Source organism: Lepidochelys kempii, chromosome 8 (genome assembly GCF_965140265.1).
Source record: "Lepidochelys kempii isolate rLepKem1 chromosome 8, rLepKem1.hap2, whole genome shotgun sequence".
In the NCBI taxonomy this organism is placed as follows: Eukaryota; Metazoa; Chordata; order Testudines; family Cheloniidae; genus Lepidochelys; species Lepidochelys kempii.
Genome location: NC_133263.1, coordinates 46,781,549 through 46,796,841, shown reverse-complemented (window position 1 = coordinate 46,796,841; position 15,293 = coordinate 46,781,549). Strand labels below are relative to the sequence as shown.

At 47.4% G+C, this 15,293-nt stretch overlaps 1 protein-coding gene across 2 annotated transcripts in view; it reads left to right on the top strand.

The window, feature by feature from the left end:
• Positions 1-11,690, top strand: part of PRRX1 (paired related homeobox 1) — an 82,728-nt gene extending 71,038 nt beyond the window's left edge. The window contains exons 3-5 of one of the 2 annotated variants that reach the window (XM_073358197.1): positions 1,833-2,014; positions 4,328-4,396; positions 10,761-10,845. In XM_073358197.1, coding sequence (XP_073214298.1) covers positions 1,833-2,014; positions 4,328-4,382 — 237 coding nt within the window. In that variant the 3' untranslated portion in view covers positions 4,383-4,396; positions 10,761-10,845. Of the gene's footprint in view, positions 1-1,832; positions 2,015-4,327; positions 4,397-10,760 lie in introns of both variants that reach the window. The other variant, XM_073358196.1, reaches the window with a different exon arrangement.
• The last annotated feature ends 3,603 nt before the right edge of the window (positions 11,691-15,293 follow it).

Sequence of the window (15,293 nt, the reverse complement as noted above, 5' to 3'; positions counted from 1 at the left end):
GACTTACCGGTCTGTAATTGCTAGGATCACCTCTAGAGCCCTTCTTAAATATTGGCGTTACATTAGCTATCTTCCAGTCATTGGGTACAGTAGCTGATTTAAAGGCCAGGTTACAAACCATCGTTAATAGTTCCGCAATTTCACTTTTGAGTTCTTTGAGAACTCTTGGGTGAATGCCATCTGGTCCCGGTGACTGGTTACTGTTAAGTTTCTCATTTACTTCCAAAACTTCCTCTAGTGACACTTCAATCTGTGACAATTCCTCAGATTTGTCACCTACAAAAGACAGCTCAGGTTTGGGAATCTCCCTAACATTCTCAACCGTGAAGACTGAAGCAAAGAATTCATTTAGTTTCTCTGTGAAGACTTTATTGTCTTTAAGTGCTCCTTTTGTATCTCAATCGTCCAGGGGCCTCACTGGTTGTTTAGCAGGCTTCCTACTTCTGATGTACTTAAAAAACATTTTGTTATTACCTTTTGAGTTTTTGGCTAGCTGTTCTTGACCTTTCTCGATCCTTGCCAGAGCCCAGAAACACAGAGCTGTATGAAACTGAAAGTTACAAGGAAACAAATTGCTTACAGCCTTATCCAAGTGTCAGGAGACTTGGGTTCCACCAGAGGTTCTGATGAAGGTTTGAGTTAGATTTATTTAACCAGAACAGATGAACCCACTGCCCAGTGAGCATCCAGGCCTAGAGTGACATTGCAGGATACAGTCCACCTCCCAAACCTCTGTTCACATCGGTTATCACCAGAGTTATAACAGCATAGACTCTCTCTTGTTCTTACATTTTGCTAGTTCAGCTGAGCGGGGTTTCCCCAAGATGTGCAGAGGGTGAGAGTAAAGCCCTTGAGCAGTTTGAGTTTGAGAGCACAAGAGTGGGATGGGTCAGAGAATGAATGAAATCAGCCTTTTAAATTCTGATGGTTTCTTGGACTGAAGGGAAAGAGCTTGTGGGTGTGTGCGTGCATGCCTGTGTGAGAGAGAGAACACCTATGTGCATGTGTGTATGTTTGTTCATTGATGGATTCAGAGAGATTAAAGCCAGAAGGGACTGTTAGATCGTCTAGTCTGATGTCCTGCACCACACAGGCCATTCAAATTCACGTAGTACCCCTGTACTGAGCCGAATAACTTGTGCACACGTGCGTGAGTGTTTGTGTGTGTGAAAACTTATGTGTGCGTATTCACGGGCTAGCAGCAAAGGTATGTGTGTTGTATTTTAGGGCAGGGCATGAGTGCCAGGCATAATCAGGGAAAGGGATCACCACGCATTCAGACAGCAGGGCAAATCCTAACATAAAAGCAGCCGTTTCTACAGCTCAGGGCAATGGACCAGCAGCAGCTTCTCAAGAATCCCTGTCATTCAGGAATGAGGTTCAAGCAGCCAGCAGCCCGTCCCAGAGCAGCAGTGATCTTAAAGACCAGATAGGACATCTGCATCTTCACTGAGAGGATCCTTGGTGCTCAGGCACTGGGGTGGAGACATGAAGCCACCAGCATCATCCTGGGTCCTGGAATATCCAGAAGCAGGAGAGGTCCAGCTCATGAGCATCACCCCTGTGGGTCCCAGCTTGACCTCCCACATGCTGCCGCTTCACCTCGGGTAGGGAAGATGATTAGCTGCTCAGGCATAATGGAAGCTCCTCCTGCAAACACATTACACCCGTCCACTGCTGGTCCTTTCCTCACAATGGGGTTCTGGCTCTCCAGGCCACCATCAAACTAGGGTGCCTGGGCCACCAAGTATCTGATAATGCAGGGAGAGAAGCAGAGCATCAGTGGAGCAGGTTATAATCTCTGGCCTGTCTGTCTTTCCCCCTCCTCCTAGGTATGGTTTCAGAACCGAAGAGCAAAGTTCCGCAGGAACGAGAGAGCCATGCTGGCCAACAAGAATGCCTCCCTTCTCAAATCCTATTCAGGGGACGTGACTGCGGTGGAGCAGCCAATAGTACCTCGCCCAGCTCCAAGACCCACTGACTATCTCTCCTGGGGAACAGCCTCGCCTTACAGGTGAATGCATATCCCATCTCTAGGTGATCAGCCTCCTCTGGCCTTGTCCAGCCACCACCTTCAGAGCTCCTTCTTCATCTGACAGTGACGCTCACCGGGAGCACCCTGTGAGAGCCACATCTTGGGACGGATTTCCTGTTGCTCCTTTCCCACACACAGGCTTTAAGCCACCTTTGTGCCTCCCTAATTCTGACCTGGGAGGCTTCCTGGCACAATTTAGAGCAACCCCAGCACTGCTCTAATTTGCACTGCTATAGGCATTGCACAGCTGGAGCACACAGCATTCTGGCCAAACCTCTCCTGCCCCTGGTCCATCCTCAACACACCCCCTATGACTGGGGCTGCAAGTGGGGCCAGCATAGAACATTTATGTCAGCCTTGTGCCAGGCAAGGAACCCCCTTGCAACAGGAGATTCTCTAGGGGGCTGTTTCTTCTCCCTTTGTGGCCCCTTTACGCAGTTCAGACAGCTTAAAGAAAGAATGGAGGGAGAAGGGAAAGGCGGAGCCATTACATTTTGTGAGCTTGCTTAAATAAAGAATCGAATTTAACGTGACTAATTTCTGGTTTGCTTCATTTGAAATACAGCATCTAGATTAAGTGGGGTCGCCAAAACAACACCCATGTTGGTAAGGGAACGCTGATACAATGGTAGCCTTTGTTGAGCACTTTTAAGGAGCTGGCCATTTTTGTTGTTAAAAAACTAGAACCACTGGGCCCTGGGGTGGCTGACAGGAGCAGAGAGGGAATTCCGTATCTTTCCTCTAGGGGATGCTTGTTTGAACGCAGGTGTGGGTGCCACCAGCCTCTGAAAGAAGCTGTCTTCTGGTGGCAAATATGAGATTAGTGAGTGATTCCTCTTCCTCGTTCCTAGTGCACAGGCATCAACTTGTTGGCAGTCCCAGCAGAGAGGCCAACAACTGACGTGACTCTTCCATCTCTAGACAGGTTGGGAAAGTTCTGGGAACTTCCTGTGCCATGGTCTAGCAATAGGCTCATCTGGGTTGAACCAGCATTGTCTGGTCAGCTTTAGGGCACAGGGACAGGGCTGGGTAAGGAGACAACAAGACTCAGCTGTTGGGCCCCAGAGCACCAGCCTGAACTTGCTCAGTTCTGGGGCTTGCAAGCTGACAAGCTCTAAAAGTCTCAGGTCTTTTATTTTTAACAAGGACAAGACTCAGCCAAGGGAAAAACGTGAGCAGGCGAGGTTCATTGCTGCCATGGAAAGTGTTTTTCCTGGCACTGGCGTTGTTGCTCTGGTAGGTCTGGTTGCTCCCACTCACACTGTAGGTGACTTGCCAGTATTGGAAATATACAAACAGGGTAGCAAAACAGGGGCCTGGCTTCCCTCTCCGCTGAACCGCGAAGCAGAGGGAGCTTTCTGGAGCGGTAGAGGGAGGAAGTGATAAATACGGTTGCTAAAAGGAGGAGGGGTGTGCTTTCCCCTCCAGGAGTGGGAGCTGGCCTGATATCATGTTTTGGGAGTTACTGGGCCATGAGAGATGCTGCCAGCGTAAAATCAGAAGGGGAAAAATCTCCTTAGCATTTGCACTTCATACAATTCACAGCCCTCACCTCTCTTCTCTGGGCAGTCCCTAGCCAGCTGGGGCCTGCTCTCTGGGGGAAGGAGAGAACTCAGCTTGTGCTGGCTTGTGGGGAGGGATAGGTGGCTGGAGGATGTTTTTAGCACTGTGGCTTGAATTTAAATGAAAGGCTCGAGGCCTTTGGCTGTTGTTCCCTCCTGATACAGCCCAATGTCAGCCCAGCTAAGCCACATCCCCCTGTGCTGGCCTTAGAGAAAAGTACCCAATCAAAGGTCTCTGCTGTCCAAAGTCAGTCGGGCCTATTTCTCACAGCACTCATGCAACAAACAATCACTCGCCATGTGGCATCTCCTGTCTATTGGTACCTTCGCTCAGTGGTCCTCAACCATGTCCACACTGCCACCTCACAGAATAAAGAGGGGTTGAGGACGCCCCCTCTCTGTACAGACAAGGAGTGTGGTCGTGACACTAGATGATCTCAATGAACCCACTTTTTTGCCCTGTACACTGGGGCCAGACTTGCCCTCTGTTTTTTACCTGCCTGGCTGGCAAAGCCCCTTCCCATGGGGGTTAGCTCCCAGCATGCATCCCAGCCTGGGGGCTTTGCCCGCAGTGTTGCTTGCTGGGGAGGAGTGGGGTGGTGAGATGGTCCAGGAGAGATGAGTGCAGATGTCCGCTCCCTTCCCACCCCCTATGGCTGTTATGGTCACAGTACCAGGGACCTGCTGAACTCGCGTGGCTCATTTCTACCTCTCACACTTTTAAAAATAGATCCTCGTCCCTCCCAAGATGTTGTTTACACGAGGGGCTTCATAACGGATTCTAGAAGACACTGCAAAGGTAACTTCCAGGGGGCAGGGGGCATTCTGTATGGGCTGTATGGGGTGGAGGCAGCATGGTCACTGGAAAGGCAAGGAGGAGACTGCCAGCTGGCTAGGCTGGTCTGGGCTGCTGTGGAGAGCAGGGACTGAAGTGGGCTCGAACGCGAGCCACGCCAGGCCCTGGGCAGTGAGCACAGAAGGGACGGCAGCAGGAAGAAACTGACAGACTCACGGATTAGGTGGGTGGGCCTAGGCCAGATGCAGTGTTTAGAGGGGTGCCCCATGCTAGTCCAGGTCCGTGTGGATGGGTGCGCTGCCCAATCCAGGTCACAGTGTTTAGGGGTGTTCTGTCCCTTCCAGGCCATTTATAAGGGTTCCCCTGCCCTGAGTCAAGCTCATAGTGGTTCCCCCTCCCACCACATTACAGTTGATAGGGCTACCCCTTCCCTTTCAGGGTAACACAGTTCATAGGGCTGCCCTCTCCCCTTCAGGGATGCAGTTTGTACACAAAGTCTTATGGCTGGCCCAGAAATACATGGCAAGCGTGTGGCCTGCAGAGGGCTCAGTGATTTTGGGATCCGGCTCTGTCAGCATCCATTCCCAGCACACACCTACATCCTCCAGCTTCCTGTTGCGACCCCCTAGTTTGCTGTGACATGGAGAGTTGGGCTCCCAAGTTCATCTTTCAAAAACAAGCAGCCCTGTTCCAACGCCCCCTCCACCCCCCCGATCACTGATCCTCCCCTTCTCCGTGCCCCCAGTGACAAACTCCTCTGTGGGCTACTTGGGCTACTGAAGCCCAGGTGTCTTAGTTAGCACACCCCTCTGTGCTCTGGGGCCATCCCTTCTGCAGGCACGAGAGCTCTGCTGGGGGGAGTGCAGGCCCAAGGCAGGATGGCAGAGCAGGGGAAACTCGTGGTCTCTGCTGCTCACACCTGCAGGCAGTGGCCATGGGCAGATGTCAGGCGAGCAAAGGCAGGAGATCCACAGAGATGATCTGCTTTGCCTGAGGTAGGTGGCTGGGAAATAAATGGCTCTGCCTTTGCTTTCCCGTGCTAATGCTTTCTTTCCACACCGTCCCTGCCCTTTACCAGCAGCAGAGCCGAAAGATAGAGGCTGGGGTGATCACAAGAAGGTCTACAGGGGGCTTGCTTCTGGGGGGGAGGGAAAAACTCTTGTCACCTAGCCCCCCCCCCCCCCCAGCATCTCTGCCAGATCTGCCTTGCTATTGGGAGACACAGGAAAGATGCATTTGTGCAATGACTTCAGTGGGTCTTGGAAACACCTGAGTGAGTTTTATACACCCTTGTTGCTATCCTAGTCTGAAAAATAAGTTAATGGGCTGCTGTCAACTCTTGTGCCATCCCTATAATTGAGAAAGGCAAGACCCAGGAGCTTATACATTTCATTGTGCTTAACCAAACCACATACCGCTGATCTTTGAGGTGCTTTGCAACCATTAGCTCACCACGTCTCACAGCACCCCTGTTAGCTCGGGATGTATTATTCCCATTTAGAAGATGGGCAAAGTGAAGCAGAGAGATTAAGGCCCAGATCCTCAAAAGTATTTTGGCCCCTAAATTCCACTGAAAGCAAGTGACTTGGCCAAGGCCTCATAGAAACACAGTAGCAGAGTCAAAATTAGAAGTAAGGAGGTATTTGCTTCAAATCCTGTATCCTGGCCTCTTTGCACCGTCTTACAATGTATGCAAACAAAGCTTCTTAGTGTTGGTGGGAGTTAAATGTAACACCCCTATGTTGGAACCAAAAGAAGACAGCAGTGGGGGTATTCAGCTATTGATCTTTTATAGGCCAATTGCTCTCCTGTGTGTACTCTGTTCTCTGCACCCCTCAAAATTCAGTCAGTTGCTAGACATATTCTGGAGTTGATTAAGAAATGCACTGGAATAGAATCACACAAACTATGAAGCAGACTATGGAGTAGTTCACTGGGCTGGGGTCGCTATAGTACAATGTAAGTAAGTGAAAGAGAGATCCAGCTCCAGGCTCCCAAGTTGTATAATAACCCCTTTCCATGACTCCCCTAGTATTCTCCAATAATGGCCGAAGATGCTGCAAGGACGCTGTTGTTAGCTGTTGTGTCTGGGAACGTTGTAGAGGCCTGTAGCATTAGAGCTGGTGAATTTCAGCAGAATCTTTTTTTCAGTGAAGAATGCAGATTTGGCAACATCAAAATATTTTGCGAAAAACCCTAACAAAATATTCCCCTCAAAATCGATGTTTTTTTTAGCTTGAAACAACTTTTTTGCCTCAAAATGTCTTTTCATTTAATGAAAAAAACAATTGAAAATGCTTGAAACCGAAATGAAACATTTCGGGTTGAAGGAAACTTTTTTTTTCTTTTACTTTTCAATTCTCTGAAAATTTTGAAAAATGTTCTGGGTAGACTCGAAATGATTATTTTAATTATTTTTTTTTGACTTGCCGGTAAACTGACAATTGTTTTATTCGCACAGCTCTATGCTGCATTGCACAGAATCATAGAAATGTATCGCTGGAAGGGACCATGAGAGGTCATCTAGTCCAGACCCCTATGCTGAGTCAAGACCAAGTATACCTAGTCAATCCCTGACAGGTGTTTGTTCTTTTGTATGACGACTGCTGTTGAGGTAGAACGTGTTGAGAGTGGAAAATTTAGTCTCTCCTCCAATTCCCCTATCCTAAGTTATTGTTGAGAGACCTTTGACCACCTGGTTATTATAACTCATGGTGCAGGCAGGATGGTTAGCACTGAAGCCAAACCAGCCTCTATCAGGAGCCACTGTAACAAAAAGACTGAGGCCTGGCCTACACCTAAAACTTATGTCAAACGAGCTACATCGTTCAGGGCTGAGAACAATTTCATGGCCCCCAACCCACACAGTAAGTGCAGCAAAGCTGCTGGTAGAACTCTTCTGTCAATCCACATCTCAGAGAGGTGGATTATCGACATCAATGGGAAAACCCCTTCTGTTGATGTAGGAAGCATCTACGGTCCAGTGGCACTGCTGTAGCACCGTTGCTGTGCCTCTGCTGTGTAGATGGAGCTTGGGAAAAGGAGTTTAAAGGAATTAGATGCCCAAATCCCATTGAACTGGGCACCTATTATGGATTTATGTCTACCCATTTGCTGGTGAGGGGAGATGAAATTTAGCCAGATCTGTGGTATAGTCGTGCAGATGAGGTTGCTGGGATTTTTAACTGAATGAAAAACAGAAACCTTGAGTTGTGCTACTAAACACTACAGTATTTTTCCACTCTCCAAGCAGACTCTTCCTGTTTGGGATTCTGGGTAGTGTAATTATTATTCACTATCTGTATCGTGGGAGTTCCTCCAGGCCCCAGTAAAAGATCTGGGCCCTGTTGTGCTGAGTGCTCTACACCAGTATAATGAAAATAGGTTTCCATACATTAGAGGGCTTTCAAAACTCTGAGGATGACATTCACCTCTGGGCAGAGGGCCAGCACAAGGACCAGGCAGGCTGGGGTGCAGGGTAGAAGGGTAGGAGAGAGAAAGGGGAGATATTGAGACTCAGCCTGGGGCAGGAGGGAACGGGAGCTGGCTCTAGGCTGGGAAGGAGGATCCTGGGGGATCCTACCTGCTCCCGGGCCCATTCCAGACCCTCCAGGTCCCACTCTCTGCTCCCCAGCCCAGTCCTGGGTGCCACTCCGGCTTCTCCAGGTCCCCTTCATCACTCCCCCAGCTGTGCACAAGTTTACATGGGAGCAGAACTCCCAGCGTATTTCTATTGCAGGGGTGTTAGGCCCCCCAACACCGCCCACCCCCAGGTTTTCGCCCACCCCCTCGCCCAGATACGACTTGAGTCTCATACAAAATGTATTTTAAGGACGTGTGTGGTGTATGGCCTTTTGTGCAGGGGTGTATGCCAGCCTATTAGCATAAATTACATTATGATATTTAGATACAGCTAAAAATCACAGAAAACTGGGAATAGCCTTGACAAAATCCCAAACTGAACTGATTTCCTGATACTCCTCAATTGTCTGCAGTACACGTGAGAAATGTAGCCTATCAAACTCTCAGGATTCTTTCTAAAATTGTGTCACTCATTCAGTGCACTTTATTTCTTTGGGGTCTTTAAACCAGCATCAGGCAATCATTGCAAGTTCCTCAGTTCAGATCGGGCTTTTATCTGAATGACCCACACCTATTGTTCCTGAAAAACTGCTCAGGGAATTTCTCGGGAACAAGTAATTTCTACTTTTGTTCTGGAAAGGTAGATGTAGCATTAAAGTTAAACATAGTTTGCACAGGGTATGTCGAGACTGCAATCATGGGGTACGACTGCAGCTCAAGCTGACATATCCAAGTCTGCCTTAATCTTTCTAGCTCAGGTATTGGAGCAGTGAAGCTGTGGCAGCACGGGCTAGCCCTGGAAGTGATTACCCTGGGTTCCAGGCAGGATCAGATATGCTGACACCACAGTTTCCCTGTTCTGAGACCCGAGCTAGTCAGATTCAAGCTAGCGTGGGTACGTCAGCTTGAGGAGTGTAGACATACCCTTAGATTGCAAGCCCTGTGGGATGGAGACCATCCTTTTTTTCTGTGTTTGTACAGCACCTAGCAAAAGGGGGTCCTGCTCCATGACTGCAGTTCTTAGGTGTTACCACAATACCAATAAATATTAATAATAAATTTAACCAAACGTTATTGAACCTCAGGAAAACTTCAGGGTTGAAGGTTTAAATTTACAATACAGGACAAAGGTACAGGTGGGTTTGTATTTTATTCAAAGCTGTTCATCCTTAATGCTGTTTTGACCTCTTTCCCCCATTATTTCCCTGCATCAGGCTGAGTATCTTTTACATCCACAAAGTTAATATGAGTTGAAATCAGTTTGAGCATTTGTAATAAAGCCAGTTTGGCTGACAGACCTGATCCAAAGGCTATTGGGAAGTCAGGGCAAAGAATTCCCTTGGTTACAGTAGGTTTTGGGTCAGGCCTTATGGGAGATGACTGTTAGATCATGTATGTGCTGCCCAGGTGCACCCGCAGTCTCATGATCCTTAGTGGTAGTTACCGTCACACTCTGTAACACCTTGTGCATTCGTTCTCCAATTGGTGCTAGACATCTCAGGTTACAGCCGTACGGTGGCTGTAAAGGGATATGCCACATCCATGTTCACAGTTACCAATCAGCAGTTAAACAGGAAAAGGGACAACAGAGAAAATGGAGCAGGGCCATGGGAGTAAAGTGTCCCGATAGGAATGCCGCTGAGGTTTTATCCGGTGATAAAGGTCCATCTTATCCCACAGCCCCACCAAAAATGCAAAGGAAGTGTTTAGAAAAAAAATGTCCGAATGGATGTGCTGAGTCAAATAGTTCCTGTAGTCTAGGAGATGGTGTTCCCTAAAGCTAAAGCATGGCACTGCTACCGTGCCCGTGTCTAGGCTGGGCAGTGAGAAATGTGAGTGTTCATGGTCTGTTCTTTATGTTTCTCGGTGGCATTTGGTATGAAGCTCAGTTTTCACTCCTTGGCCAGGCCACTCAGGTGATGTAACAATGAACGCTAGTGACTGACTAAACTTGGCTCGAACACAGCTGACAGAAAACTGCTTGCCATTCCATACAGGAAGTGGCGGCACAGTCCATCCAGGTCTTTGTGGCAAAATGGACTTTCCTGAGTTTATTTTCCTGTGAAATGGGTCTGGAATAGGGTCTCTTCTGGATCATCTGAAAGTTTCTGTCTCGAGCAGCAAATATAACTGAACTGCATGTAAAATTCTAAGGGTCCAGCTCTGACTTGTGCGGCCACTTAGAAATATCACCAGCAATTTGGAATATGTGCACCGCACTGGCAAAACCGTTGCTCCCGTACCTGTAGTAAACCCCCAAATTTTCCCAAGGTAAACCTGCCATTAGAAAGACTCTCCAATCATAGAAGTCAGAAGTGGAAAAGGGCTGTGTCTAGTCTATCTTCCTGCTAATGCAGGTGTGTTCCTTCCGGTATATTCTAGAACCAGGACCTCAGACCTGAGCTCCCCTGAACTTTGACAAAGGTTGGCTCTAGATGTGAACTTTGCATCTGGTGACTATTTGTAGTACATTCTTGTGTACTTTGGTCGCATAAACTGATCATTGTGGGCCTGGTTCAAAACCCTTTGACTTCAGCTGGCTGTAGCCTGGGAAATGCCGTGAAACAGGGTGATCCATCAGTGCGCTAAAAGACAAGTTACTAAAATGTCCAGTCATGGTAAGGAATGTTGCACCCAATAATTGAAACATTATACATCATGATGTATGCCCACGCCAGCACCCGCTCACCTAGCGACTGATTTCCGAGTTCAATGCAGCCCTGATTTGCAGCTGGATTCTGATTTTGTTTTTCTTTCTTTTCTCCTCTTCTCTCCACCCCAACAGCGCCATGGCTACCTATTCTGCTACGTGTACCAATGCTAGCCCTGCCCAGGGCATGAACATGGCCAACAGCATTGCCAACCTGAGACTGAAAGCAAAGGAATATAGTTTACAGAGGAACCAAGTACCGACAGTCAATTAAACACTGTCTCAAAGAAAGAGTAAAACAAAATGACACCTGTCCTGCTTAGCAGTTTGCTCATGCTGAAAAATAAACCCTGAACTGACTATTGGGACAAAAGCAGGAGAAAAATGAACTGCAAATTAGTTATGGTGTTCCTCTTTCCTTGTGGGATAATGTCACCACTTTGTGTCAGGTTTATCGCTTCTGCTCAGTATACTATGAGCTTCTTCAGTTAAGGACAATTCCATCCTTCTTGTTTATTTTATACGTGACTGCAAAAGAAACCCTATCGATCCAGCCTTTGAACTTCTCCCCTAGACTTTCCTGAGGTTCAGCACCGTGTCCCTCACTTCCTATGCCCCAGCTCACTCTAGAAAAGGGAATTCCGAAGCCAAAGCCCTCTCCGTTGTATCCGCATGAGATCGAAGTATCCTTCCATCACTCCAGAGCAAGGCTGCAGCTGCAAAGTCGTTATCATTAGCCTCTGAGGAGGCTTTTTGAGCAACGCGGTGAGTTCCTCTAGTCCAGTTGTCTGGAATGTTCATTGTTTCATTCACAGCCATCTTGAGTTTAGAACTTATTCGCCTCTTTCTGATTATTTCTGGCCCAGCCTCTTTGAAAAGCCAAAGAAGAGAAGATCCTTCTCAAGCCAGAGTGCGCGTCTGCATAGGGGAGATTGCTCAGGAGCTCAAAGATTAGGACTTTGCCTTATGCTTCTTTCTATGCCTTATGTTTTGTGCCACAGGTAAAAGTGTTGTCCAAACGCATTTGTTTTATATATACTGTATATATTTATATATATAAGATATACATGCAAGCTTGGTTGGTGTTTTTTATTAAACAAAATAAAAATACATTGAAAACGTTCAAGATGTGTGTGCTCCAGCCAAGTTTCTATAGAGACGGAGTGCCAGGTTCCCATTTATGGTCGTATGCTGCTCACGATCATAGTAATAATAAATAGCTTATGCTTAGAACACTTCATCTCACAGAAGGCCACAGCACATTACAAGCTATCGGCCAAATCCCTGTGTCTTTAGTCAGGCAAAACTCAGGGTCCAGTTGATCCAAATCAGGAGGTCAATATTCAGGGCTAGATCATCTCTTCCTCTGGGAAAACCCATCCAACAAGGCTCTGGGGAAAGACATATTGTGAGGTTCTCTTTGCGGAGTGAGTAGGGTTTGCTCCTCCAGAGAAGTGAGGACTCTGGCCTTCCAGCACTTCAGATCCAGCCAGATCTTGGGAAATCCACCGAAGACACAGGACTATCCACTAGGCACCATGCCAGGTGATAGAGGGGGTTCTCCAACCATGGAGGGATTCCACACTAAGGTAAGACAGCAGGGGCCAGCAGTGCTTTTCCCCCTGAAACGCCCTGCCTCTTGTGAGACTCAGACAGGAATGAGATTCCTATCAAATGCCCTTCTGTACTTCCCCCCCACCTTGTCTGGGTCTAGAGAGAGGAGGGACAACATTATGGAGCTGTCTTGGATGTGTGCCTGGAAAGTTTCCCCCCATGCATATGTCCTGAGGGAAAGATGATCCCCTTGTGTTTTTGCTGCTGCCAGTGGGAGTATGCCTGAGTGAAACCTGAGGACCTGCTTCTGCCAGCCTTTCTCATGCCGAGTAACACTTATGTACAGAAGGAGAGCCATTGAGGGACAGGTTCTGAGACCTTTGCTCACACTGAGTAGAACTTTGCTCCTTGAATGGCCCCACTGAAGTCAATGGACCGTTCAAGGTATTACTCGATGTGAGTAAGCATTGGGCACTGATCTGATGATTATATCTACGCAGAGCATTTCCCAAACAGTACCGTAGATCTATATCTAGGTGCTGAAGCAGGCACCTTTTGGCTGGAATGTGGCTTTGGTCTGGCAATGGGCCCCACCATTCTAAAACCACGCACAGCCATTTAAAATGAAGGTGAAATGTTATGTAGGCAGAATATCAATTAGAATTTAGCCTGAGCATCAGGCTTAACACTTGCAAAAAGCATATGAACCAAGAGCCAGATCCTTAGCTGGTGTAAACAGTGTCGCTCCGCTGACTGCAGTGCTAGGCTGGTTTGCATGAGGTGAGGAGCTAATCCCCCATGCAGCCGGGATTTTGGTTGTATCTAAAAGACGGCGCCTCCATGTGTTCTGGTGTGGATTGGTTCAGGACTGAATCCAAGGGATGAGCGCCTCCTGCTGAGTCACCAACACCAGGGTGCAACTGTGCTGCCCAACCTTACAGGACAGTCCATTTAGGAGTCCACATGCCATGCCGGTCAGATAGACTTGCCGTCCCTCCCTCCGACTTGAGTAGAATTTGCCCTTCAAAACAGTTCAGATTTTTAAGCAGATTGTCCTACCCCTCTAGTTCTCTATCTAACTCTGCTTAGCTTCTGAGCTCTAGCTAGCAGGGTCATGTACAGTTGTAGATGTCCCTAAGAGTTCTGTACAGCCAGCCACTGCCTAGTCGGCACAAGCATTCCGCTTCAGACTTCCCACCATTGCATAAAGGCTGCTGACCCTCATTACCCTATTTGGATATTTGACGGGTTCCTAAAGCCACAGGTCCTGGAGTCACATGATTGCAAGAAAATCTCAGCTTTTATTTAGCATCCCCCTACTGCACCCCCCCAAAATTCTAACCCTTGTGGTTGTGGAGAAAAGCGAGACAGGGTGACCCAAGTGTCACCTAAAGGCTCAAAAGTTAGACAGTAAAGAAAAAGGACCCAATATTTACAGGACCCAATGCCCTCATGTGTGTGGGCGGGGGGACAAGCCAGATGACTTCTTGGGGTCTCTTCCAGTTTTACATTTCTATGAATTATTATTTTAAGTCGATCTTACGATTTATTGGGGGTGGCTGACTCATGATTTTTGATTACCTGGGGGATGACACTACTGTTACGCTACCAAAAGTGCCATTCTGCTGGTGGCACAGCAATCAACAATTACTGGTGTTCAAATCACTGTGGGGCATAGCCCCCAGAGCAGACTGAGCCAACACAGTGGTTAAAATGGCTGTGACTGGCCCACACTCAACCTCCGTCTGCTGTTACCATCAGTGGACGGTAGTGCAATAGGGAGAAATTTAAATGAAAAATGTTTGTGTAGACACAACCAATGGGACTTAGATATGTGCCAGAACAAAGAGACCCTTTAATTATCCACTATTTCCAGCACCAGCCTACAGATACATTCTGGAAGGGGATAGGAATACATTTACAAGAAAGTGTAAATATTGGAAAGCATTTAATGTTATCTCCCATTTTCTGAGGTGCATTGTATTATCTAGCAGGGCACTAGGAGTCATGACTCCCGGGTTGAGCTGCTGTGTCCACTGCTGACTCACTGTGTGACACTGGCCAAGTTATTTCACCTCTTGTGCCTGGCTCTCCTACTCTGCAATATGGGGAGACTAGTACTTACCTACCGCACAGGAGTGTTGTGAGGCTTCATTTATGGAGATGTTCAGATGAAAGGAAATAGCTCAGCACAAAATACTATGTGGTGTCTTAAACTATGAATTTGGAGCTGAGTTTTCCCAGCAGCGAGAAATTGTCTTCTTTTGGATAACTGTGTTTCTGTGTTGGGGTTAAGGAGGGTGATGGTTCATCTTCACAGAACTCCTGAGATTAGATGCTGTGTGGAGCGGTCCAATCACCGTAGTGAACTTCTAGGACAGGGGTATGGCACGCATGCCAAAGGCAGCACTCAAGCTGATTTTCAGTGGCACTCACACTGCCCGGGTCCTGGCCACTGGTCAGGGGGGGCTCTGCATTTTAATTTAATTTTAAATGAAGCTTCTTAAACATTTTAAAAACCTTATTTACTTCACAGACAACAATAGTTTAGTTATATATTAATGACTTAGAGAAAGAGACTTTCTAAAAACGTTAAAATGTATTACTGGCACGTGAAACCTTAAATTAGAGTGAATAAATGAAGACTCAGCACACCACTTCTGAAAGGTTACCGACCCTTGTTCTAGGAAATGGCCCAAAGAGCTTCCGCTTTCCTTTCTTTCTCAGCTTTTAAATTGACACTTGAGATACTTTCAGCTCACCCAATCCTGCGCCAAGCAGAGCTTGGGGGAGGGGACTCACATCCAAATTAAAATCAAGAGCCATATCTTCAGTGGGTATGTATTGGCATGGCTTTGATGAAGTCAATGGAAGACAGATGCTAGCTGAGAATCTGGGCCAAAGTTTTCAATCAATGAATGCTGCATTTTTGTGGTTTCCTAGCCCTTCTCCACTGTTTGATACACCATGAGGCATCTTCTGCAGGCAGAAATCACCTTGAGTCTCAGCAAAGGAATCCATTTCTCATGCTGGTGGGAAAACCGCTCAGAGAGGACAAATGTACAAACTCCAGGGACCAAAGTTGCCCAATTTGTGTTCCCTGAATTGTTGTCA